This window comes from Lipotes vexillifer, unplaced genomic scaffold, assembly GCF_000442215.2.
Source record: "Lipotes vexillifer unplaced genomic scaffold, Lipotes_vexillifer_v1.1 scaffold422, whole genome shotgun sequence".
NCBI lineage: Eukaryota > Metazoa > Chordata > Mammalia > Artiodactyla > Lipotidae > Lipotes > Lipotes vexillifer.
Window position 1 is genome coordinate 2,387,108 of NW_006779087.1, and position 10,824 is coordinate 2,397,931.

The following is a 10,824-nucleotide window of genomic DNA, read 5'->3' on the forward strand; positions in this document are numbered from 1 at the left end:
ATTCCTGCTCTGCCTCCAGCTAAACATTTTGTTGATGTGTCCACTGGGTTTGGTTCTCAGGGTTTTATTGCAGGATGGGTGTGCACTAAAGCACTGTTTGAAAGAGTGACACATATCTGAATGTCTATCAGCAGAGGAATGATTAAATAAATGACAGGTCATTCATTCTGGAAATAGTACACAGTTGTTAAAAAGAATGTGGTAGATCTGCTATTACTGGGACAGAATATATGGTTAGACGAAAAAAGCAAATTGCTAGGGCAGTATGTGTTATATGATTACATGTTTGTAAAAAAAGTAAAGTAGGGCTTCCCTCGTGGCGCAGTGGTTAAGAATCCACCTGCCAATGCCGGGGACACGGGCTCAACCCCTGGTCCAGGAAGATCCCACATGCTGTGGAGCAACTAAGCCCGTGTGTCACAACTATTGAGCCTGCACTCTAGAGCCTGCGAACCACAACTACTGAAGCCTGCGTGCCTAGAGAAAGCCCGAGCGCAGCAATGAAGACCCAACGCAGCCAAAAATAAATAAATAAATCTTTTTAAAAAGAGTAAAATAAAATAGAACTATAAACATATATATATACACACACACACATAGAAAAAGTCTAGAAGGTTATTCCCTGAGGGGCATGTAATGGCTTTGTAATGAAAGAACAACAACGAAGTAAACTAAGTTCAGGAAACGTGGCATACAAGGGGGGAAATGGTTTACAGCTTTCCCCCCATTATCTCCTGTTCCTACCCCATTTCTCTCCTGTCTCCTCTTCCAAACAAAGGAATAAGAATGTTACTTTGGGGACTTCCCTGGAAGCCCAGTGAGTGAGAGTCCGTGCTCCCAATGCAGGGGGCCTGGGTTCGATCCCTGGTAAGGGAACTAGATCCCACATGCATGCCTCAACTATGAGTCTGCATGCCGCAACTAATAAGTCTGCCCACCACAACTAAAAGATCCTGCATGCCTCAATGAAGATCCCGTGTGCCACAACCAAGACCCAGCGCAGCCTAAATAAATAAATAAATAAGAAAGGCGATATACTAAGGAAAGAAGAAACATTAAAAAAAAAAAAATGTTTGTTCCTTCCCTTCTCAGGCTTAGAAAGACTGCAGCACGCATTTTCTTTAAGGAGGGAGGCCTGGGGCTGAGGATCACAAGATTTGAGATTTGAGGCTCCACCCAAATCCTAACCTACAGCAAATGAACTTCAAGATCTATTTGGCTCACTCACCTTTTTTTTTTTTTGTTAACCTAGATACCTGTTGGTTTGTTTGTGGCCCTTGTTCCTGGGCTAAATCTCCTATCACTGAGGCATCAGATCCTTTGCCACCTGAGTCTGACAACCTATTTATTTGCTCTAGCCCTGCCCAGCAAAGGGCGGCTCCCCCAATTCTCCTTTCCATGGGAACCCGCCCTGGAATTCTGCTCTCTTTCTCCTTCTCTTTCATGTGCTCCAGCCATGGGGTGGAGGGGCTGAGAGCAGTATACCATGACGGAAAGAATACAGGACTTGGCGCAATATCCTGCCTCTGCCATTATTAGCTGCGTGACTTTGGGAGAATTTCCTAACCTCTGAAAATTTCTTAACTTTCCTGAACCTCAGTTTTTGCTTCTGTAAAATGAGAATGAAACGTGCTCACAGGGTTGTGATGAGGAATAAGCGAGATGAACAACACTGAGCGTCTAACCTAGAGTGAGGACAACCTAGGATGTAGCTAGTGTGACTACGTGGCAAGGGATGGGCTTTACCCAGTGGGGTGGGCAGAGCGGACAATGCCTATTCCACCCCACTCTCCTTCCAAGAGGGCAGCTTAGCACTAGGCACGGCAGGCAACGTGCCTAGGGTCCACCATACTTCTAGGGGCCCATGAAAATGTTTTTTAATGATCTTAATTTCTTTTAAAATCAGAAGAAAAAATTGAATGTTTATGTCAAGGAAATTATAATATTGTTATATCAATCAATTATAAATATAACCATTAATGATTTTTTTGTATATTAATATTGTATTCTTCCTTATACCAACATAGTTGTAAAATACAATTTTTAACACATTACCTTTTTAAATGGAGGAATGGGCCCACAAAGTGCCAAGGGCCCCTGAAAGTTCTAATGTGGCCCTCACTTTCAGCCCTCTTAAAGGATATCTCCTTTACGAGATCTTTATAGATTGGGGCAAAGGGATGTGAGAGGGAGGTGAGGAAGAGACATGCAAGACCCTCAATGATCCCATTCTTCAAAGTACAAGCCCTCACCCTGTCTGTAAGTTCTCCATTTCTGTCCCTGAACTTACATTTGCTTGGACCCAGTGGGTAGGGGACTATATGATACGTCCTAAAATACCACTCCATTCATGTCATTTGTTGGGTTGAAAATGTAAATACACGACTCAACAACAACAAAACCAGACAATTGAAAAATGGTTCCCTTGAATAGACATTTCTCCAAAAGATATACAATTGCCAATAAACACATGAAAAGATGTTCAACGTCACTCATCATTAGGGAAATGTAAATCAAAACCACAATCAGACACCATTCACACCCATTAGGATGGCCACTATTAAAAATCAGAAAATAGGGCTTCCCCGGTGGCGCAGGGGTTGGGAGTCCGCCTGCCGATGCAGGGGACACGGGTTCATGCCCCGGTCCAGGAAGATCCCACATGCCGCGAAGCGGCTGGGCCCGGGCGCCACGGCCGCTGAGCCTGCGCGTCCGGAGCCTGTGCTCCACAACGGGAGAGGCCACAACAGTGAGAGGCCCGCGTACCGCAAAAAAAAAAAAAAAAAATCAGAAAAAAACAAGTGTTGTCAAGGATGTGGAGAAATTGGAACCCTATGCATTGCTGGTAAGAATGTAAAATGGTATAGTTACCCTGGGAAACAGTATGGCAGTGCCTCAAAAAATTAAACAGAATTACCACACTTCTGGGTATATACACAAAAGAATTGAAAGCAGGGACTCGAAGAGATATTTGTACACCAACGTTCAAGCAGCAGTATTCACAACAGCCAAAAGGTGGAAGCAACCCAAGTATCTATTGATGTATGAGTGGATAAACAAAATGATATACATTATATACATATATTATTCAGCCTTAAAAAGGAAGGAAATTCTGACACATGCTACGAAATGGATGAGCCTCGGAAATGCTATGCTAGTGAAATAAGCCAGACACAAAAGGACAAATTTTGTATGATTACACTTATACTAGGTACCTAGCCAAATTTATACAGATAGAAAGTATAATGGTGGTAGCCAGGGGCTGTGGGGAAGGGGGAATGAGGAGTTATTATTTAATGGATACAGACTTTCAGTTTGGGAAGATGAAAAAGTTCTGGAGATGGATGGTGGTAACAGTTGCACAGCAATGTGAGTATCACTCAATACTTAATACCACTGAACTGTACACCAAAAACTAATCAAAATGGTAACATTTATATTATGTTTATCTTACCACAAAATTTAAAAAAGAATGTATATAGTTCTGCTTTTGTCCAAGTCCTAATTTCTCAGCTGCCCAAGCAAGCATCACTTCTCTTCCCTACAGGCAGGTTTATTCTGTAGGTCCTCTGCCCTGTCCCCCAGAATACCCTCCAAGGTAAGCACAGTCTCCGTAGTTTCAGAAGTGGCGGCGCTACCTTTATCTGGAATCCCTGCTGCACCCCTCTTTGCCTGTATAAACCTCACCCATCCTTCAAGGGTAAGGGCTCCATCCCTTCCCCACTCATGAAGCCTGTACTAACTAATCTAGACGGCTGCCCATTTCTCCCTTTTCTTATCTCCTGCAGACAACTAAGGGTCTGAATTGCTACATCACCAGTCACAGAGGACACTGCCTTTGACTTCCCCTGGGGTTCTCACTCACCTGTTTCCACATCAGTAAAGCAGAGAATGTCTGTCCTAATGACCAATGAGACCGCATATAGAAACAAAGGTGTATAGACCAACCAAGGTTTTGTTCCTCCCTTACCCTAATTAACATGTAATGAAAACAACCAATGAATATCTGATGGTTTGTCCAGCTCGGCTTGGTTATGAAATGAAAGGTAGGAATCCATTCTCATTCTCTTTTTTGGGGGGGGAATCCATTCTTAACGTGAAGGGGAAAGAGGGGGGGATCCCTGACTAGGGAACAAGGGTAACGATAGTTCCGGGGAACAAGGGATTTTTGATGCTGGAGTGAATCATCAGAGGAGTGGAATTAGAAAGCAGGCAGAGGGACTTTCCTGGCGGTCCAGGGGTGAAGACTCTGAGCTTCCAAAGCAGGGGGCACCGTGGGTTCGATCCCTGGTGGGGGCACTAAGATCCCACGTGCCACAGAATTCCTTTCTAGGAATAGGTGGGCTTTTCTAACAAGCACCCAGTAATAATAACCGATGTTACTGAGTGCTTGCTAGATATGAGACACTGTGCTAGGTGTTTTACATGGATTATCTCATTTAATCCTCACAAATAAGGTACTATTTCCCCCATCTTACAAATGAGACTGGAGCTTAGAGGATAGGTCACGAGGTCACAAAGCTCTAAGTAGTAGCACCAGGAATCGGTCGAGGTCCATGAAACTTCAGATTCAAACTGCACTAAAGCGTGCACGCTGGTTCCCTTCTGCTTCCTCCCAGGACCTTTTCTGGTGTGAGGCAGGTGGAGAGTAGTGGGAGTCTTCCCACCTGGGCAGAGGGCTCAGGGAATTCCAGGACTGGGCTGGGGTGGGGCAGTTGAAGTGGGAAAGGCCTTCACCTACCTCCTGGAGAAGGCGTGGTTGGGAGGCTAGTCATCTCGGCAGGTGGACGGGCACCTGCAGGGAGGTGCAGATCTGTAGGAAGAGGGACAACGAGCGGGATGAGGTGGATGGGCCCATGCCTGGGGCTGAAGACGACCCGAAATCCCAGGGAAGCCTTTGGTGCCAGGTTTTCCTGAGTCCCTTCCCCAACTCTCCCCCCCCACCCCCAGCCCCGCCCTATTGAACGTCTATCCGGGGATCCTTTCACTGGGCCACCACATTTACCTAGGAGGTTTCTCAAGGCCTGAGAAAGTTAGGTGAATGTACGCAAATTAGCAGCGGACCCAGTTTCACCCAGGCGCGGTAACAGGTACCCGGTTCTCTCCCAGCCCGCAGTCTGGGGGGAGCCGTCCACTAGGTGTCAGGAGAGCGCAGGGAGGTCAGGCCCCCGGCCCAGGCTCTGGGCCGCCGCGGGGGCAGCGGCAGGGCCGGGCCGGGGAGCCAGGCGCCGGGCACCGGAGGGAGGGTCGTCAGGCGCCCTCAGGCCCGCCCGAGACGGCCGGTTGTCGGGGCTCAGCCCTCCGCCCCCAGTGCCCCCTCGGGCGTCCGCTGCAACGTCCGCACGGTCCACCGAGCCCCGCTGGCCGGGCCCCCGCGGCCGCCCACCACCGGCCCGGCCGAGACTCTGGCACCCTGGGGCCCTCGCCGCGTCCGCGGACGTCTGGGTTAGAGCCCGCGGCACCGCCCCCCGCGCCCCGACCCCTGTCCAGAGCCCTCCTGCGTTACCCGCGCCAGGCAGGGCTAGCTGCGCTTCGAGGGCGGCCCGTCCCGGTCACCGGTTCCGAGCCGCCGCGACGGGAGGCTCCAGCCGAGGCCCGCGCTCGGCCGCTCTCGGTTTCAGTTCTTGACGCGGCCGCGGCGGCTGCAGCGTGAGTGTGGGCGACCGGGCTCGCCTGGCCCTTCGGCCCTGCCCGGGTCCCCACCTCCGCGTGCTCACCTTACCAGTCGGACTGGCTGCAGGGGAAGGGCAGGCGCCGCGCGTCCTGCTCAACTCGACGGGGGCGGGAACCGCAGGCACCGCGGGGACCCGCCGGGGACCCAGAGCTGAGGAAGCAGCGCAAAGACGCTCAGAGTTATAGCTGCAGAGGCCGGCCGGGGGCGGTGGGGGGTGGGGGGCGGCCGACTGGGTGGGACAGGAAAAGAGGAGAGAAACCGCCCTCTGCAGGTTCCCTCTGCCCGCCGGGCCGCCTCAGCTCCCCCGGGAGGAAAGGCTGCTTTTCCTTCTCTGATTGTCACTTTACTCTCCATCCGGAGCCGCTTCCTCCCCCGCCTGCCTCGAGGCACCGGAGGGCACGGGATCAGAGTGAGCCCGGAGCTAATGGGATCTGTCCGCTTCCCCCCGCCATCGACGTTATTTGAATTTTCAGCAAATGTGGAAAATTACATTTACTTGCGTTTGCATATCACTTACGTAAATAGGTCTGTATCCAGAAGCTTGTAACATAAGCTAACTTAGTGGGCACACCCCGGGCCAGGGAGCGGGGTGTGAGGTGGGGAGAGGAACGTTGCCCCATTCGGATCTTCCTTGCCCGAATTCATCTGAGGCAGTGTAGTGTAGAGGTTAAGAGCGTTGTGGACTTTGGACTCAAACAGTCCCAGCTCCGCCGCTTCTTAGCTGTGTGACTTTGGGCAAATTACTTAACATCCCTAAAAGCTCTTCCCTCATCCCTGAAATGGGGGACTGAAAAATCATGCCATTTCATAGCGTGGTTCTAGCACCTGGGAAGCACATCAATTTAACTACTAATTAATGCCATACTTTAGTCACCTCTTCACTTGCTTCTTTCTGGCAGGAAATGTTCCCAAATTAATGAGGAACTCAATGAGTAAGGATGTAAAGTATAAACACAGGCTCTGGAATCTGCTCAGCTGTGTGATCTTAGACAGTTTTGTTTCATTTCTCTTATCTGGGGCAGTATCTACTGTGGGGATGGAATGAGTTAATATTGATACATTTAAAGCATTAGAAGCTTACCTGGCACACAGTAAGTGCTCAGTAAATGTTATCTTGGCTTCCTGTTTAGGGTTAGAACTCTTGTGGTTATTCTGTCTTCCCTCCCAGTGATACAGACTTCTATGCTTCTTATTCCTGGGAGGCAGTCTCTAGGTTTGGGAATCAATATTTATATAGATCGATAGAGACAGGAATTGTGCATGTTCATTTGGGAGACAAAGACTGAAAGAGTCTCAGAGAATGGGGGCACAGGGTGAGAAAAAAAGCAAAGAAAGAAAAGAAGGGAGGGAGGGAGGAAGGAAGAAAGGAAAGAAAGAAAAGAAAGAAAGCATAGTTGCTTTCATTCCTAAAGATGTTATGTGGTTGGAAAAAAAAATAAAAACAGAAAAAACAGAGTAAATTGACTAAATTCATTTACTTGAATATATTTTTAAAGGCACAGCAGTTATCAGTGAGGAAGAAGAAAGTTCACATGTGGGAAAACTACCAATCCAACCAAGGCAAAGAAAAGTAACATGTAGGCAAGGTGGATGTAAGTTAATAAAAAGGTAAGACTGGCCAGTCCTCAGATAAAAGAATACCCAAGAGAAAAAAGGAAATTCAAATCCTAACGGTTAAGTTGCAAAGGTGGACAACTGCTTGCATTTACTGACAAGCTGACCATGAATTCCAAGAAAAGTTGAGATTTTTCTTGTTATCTGGGTCAGTCTCCGGCATGGCATATTCCTTTATGTCTGAAGATTGTTAAGAACCACAGACTCTCATAGGCCATCCAGCCCAACTGAATACTGATTTGCTGTTACTTTTACAATTTAATTTGATGGCTAATCGTCTCTCACAAGCATCTTTTTTGTTTAAAATGTAACCTTAAAAGTTTTGCTGGTACATGATTTTAACCCTGTAAGCACACGCTATTCATTTTGAAAGTGTAAACATGCAGAAAAACAGGATCCAATATGCACATGCTCAGCACCCAATTTAGCATAAAATAAGCAATACTGTAAGCAGCATGTACTCTGCTCTTTGGGGTGTCCCATATATCCTGGATGTGCGCTGTTCCTAGTACTCTCTGGATATCTTATCTAGTCTGTCAGTATTGTCCTTCACATTGCTGGAAGGCAGGGACTGGGTGATGTTCTTGCAATTAATTCTAGATAGGGATGCATACAGAGAGATGATGAATGAAGCCTCAAGTGGTGGTGAGCTACCAGTGTTCTCCAAGGATTAAATGCTAAACTTCAGAAACTAGAACAGCCATCCTTGTGTTAACACACCTCCAGGGGCCTCAGGGCAGGGGATTAAGAGATATTCATCTCTGCCCAATTTTATCATCTTTCAGCCCGGTCTTGCACTGCTGCCAGGATGGCCGACTTCTAAGTCCTAGTCTAATTAAGTTCCGTTAATGCACTACCATTGGACCAACCACAACTTTACTATTTTGTAAGTTAGAGTAAACAATTTGGTCCCTGGCTGGGACTATCTACCCTAGATAAGCAAAATTATTACTCATGCCCAGCTTACTGGCCCTTTTCCCTATCTTCCTGGAGCCTCCAGTAGGGCCATATGCAAATGAAGTGTCAGTCTCACAGTTTAGTCCAATTTTCCACTTCATTTGTGCCTCTTTTGTAGCAGTTACCTTGAGTGCTTATCTCAGCACCACCAGACCATAAGTCCCCAGTACTCTCTGGCACACTCTCCAAAGAGGATCAGTTTCCTAGGAGATGAGGGCCAGGGAAAGCCTGGTAAAGAAGAGGCTCGAACTGGGTTTTGCCTTGGGAGGGGTATTCTAAGCAGGTCCTGGAGGACCTTGGACAGCCAGGAGCCTATATCCCTAGCATATCCCCGACGCTTCCATTAGCTCTGAGTATCACTGCCAACAGTAACTGAGTGCCACGGGAGTGGGATGCCTTCCTTCTAGGAGAGGAATTAAAATACAGGCAGTGGGGCTTTTATAGGGGGATATGCAACCTCCTCTCCATTACAGCAGTAGAGATCCTTTGAAAGTTTTTAAATGGAAGAGGAACAGGATTAGATCTTAGAAAAATGACTCCTAAATACAAATATGCCTTACCAGCTCCCTAAGGGACATGTCTACTGAAAAGTCATGCAAGTTCTCAAGCTCTTTGTATCAATTTTTGTATGGGACACCCAATAAACTGTCCATAAAGGGTACAAATTGATCAGTTTTGACACGTATATACACATTAAATTATCACCATAATTAAAATTAGGAACATTTCTATCACCCCAAAAGCTTCCTTGCGTTTCTTCGTAACCCCCCCTCCCTACTCCCACCCCGTATCACCACCACCACTGGTCTTCCTGTCACTGTAGACGCTAATATGCCTCCCCCCAAACTGGGCCAGTCAGATTCTTTCTCCAGGGAATCTGCATCTGGAAAGGACACAGTGGCAGGAGGCAGCTGAAGCTGAGTCTTCCAATGACAGCTGCCTGGAGGGGCAGTCCACACGTTCCTGCTACAGACATCCCAGGGTTCTTTCTGCAGCCTGGTTTTCAGTTCTATGAGCTGCGTAATATCCTTCCAACGTATCTTTTAGTGCTTAACTGTGTCAGTTTGTTGCTTGCAACGAGAAAACTCACATATAATGCCCTTCCTCCTATAGTCACCACTTCAGGAAATGGCACCACCAAATTCTAGTCTCTCACGCCTAACCTAGAATAATTCCTTAAAACTTCAGTCTTGGGCTTCCCTGGTGGCGCAGTGGTTGAGGGTCCGCCTGCAGATGCAGGGGACATGGGTTCATGCCCCGGTCTGGGAGGATCCCACATGCCGCGGAGCGGCTGGGCCCGTGAGCCGTGGCCGCTGAGCCTGCGCGTCCAGAGCCTGTGCTCCGCAACAGGAGAGGCCACAACAGTGAGAGGCCCGCGTACCGCAAAAAAAAAAAAACTTCAGTCTTCATCACGCCTCCTCTCACTCATTGCTAAATCCTGCCTGTCTGCTCCCTGCTCAGTATTCTGTCTCTATAACGTTTACTTTTTTTCCTCGTCATTATTTCTCTAGTACCTAGTACAGTGCTTGACAGAGTACTCAATAAATTCTTGCTGAATGACTGAATGAACAGTGACATCATCCATCACCCCCAGAAACAAAAGCAAAGATGGATGAGTGAGTGCTTGCATATGTGTGCATGTTTATCAGGGTGGCAGGACTTCAAAAGTTAGTTTTTAATGTTTTCACAGAAGCGCATGATAGGACTTGAATCCAAGACTTCTGACTCCAACTTCCATACCCTTTCCATTATACTTTGTATCTACACCATGTATCCTTTCCCTTCACTTGGAGTTCTCTTTCTTCTTCCATCCTGCTCAGATCCTTATTTATACCAAGTACCAAACTGTAGGCCTAGATACAGCTCTAAAATATAAACCCTTTCCAAGAATATCTGCGTATTAACCAAAGGGCGAGGGCGGGGTCAGGCAATAAAGCATCTAGATTGAGGAGAGGAGCCTGTGGCCCCTGGCATCATCAAAGAGTTCTAGCCAGGAGGTAGGGTGAGCCGGGGGTCAGGGATGTGACTGAAGCTTTCTGAACCTGGGGTAGAGTCAATAACCTTGCCTAAGTGAAGAATAGTTTCCTGGGCTGGAACAACTTCCTGTGTCAAACAAAAAATCCATAAATCATCAGAATAATACTTTAACAATCTGAAAATATGTTCTTTTGGTTTTAAGTCTTGCAAAATGAGTGGTAACTCAAAGATCTGTTCACTATTCTCTGAGTATGCGTGGTTATATGCCTGTGGGTGGACAAATGTCTATGTCTACAGATGCTTTTGCTTTTTATAGTCATTTTAGCCCCACTTCATTAGTATATAAAGTCTTATTATTCTAACAATGCTAAAACCTGAGTTAAATATTCCAAGTCTAACAGTCTCTTCTCCCAAGACTGCCTCCCTCCCTCCCCTAAGTCTGCTCCTCAGCTTCCATTAATGCTAGGTCTTTAGAGACCGCCAGCTTTCATAGTTTGAGAAACCAGAAATGAATGCTGGATCTTAAGTCCCTCTGACTTATATCCTCTAGCTGAGGGGCCTTTCTGGGGAGGTATGTGTGGGGAGGTCTTGGCAGTTCCTCT

General features: G+C 47.3%; 1 protein-coding gene across 1 annotated transcript in view; it reads right to left on the minus strand.

The window, feature by feature from the left end:
* The window catches only part of SMAGP (small cell adhesion glycoprotein), a 27,116-nt gene extending 22,341 nt beyond the window's left edge, over positions 1 to 4,775 (minus strand). The window contains exon 1 of the mRNA XM_007452357.1: positions 4,742 to 4,775. Coding sequence (XP_007452419.1) covers positions 4,742 to 4,775 — 34 coding nt within the window. The remainder of the gene's footprint in view (positions 1 to 4,741) is intronic.
* Between the last annotated feature and the right edge of the window lie 6,049 nt (positions 4,776 to 10,824).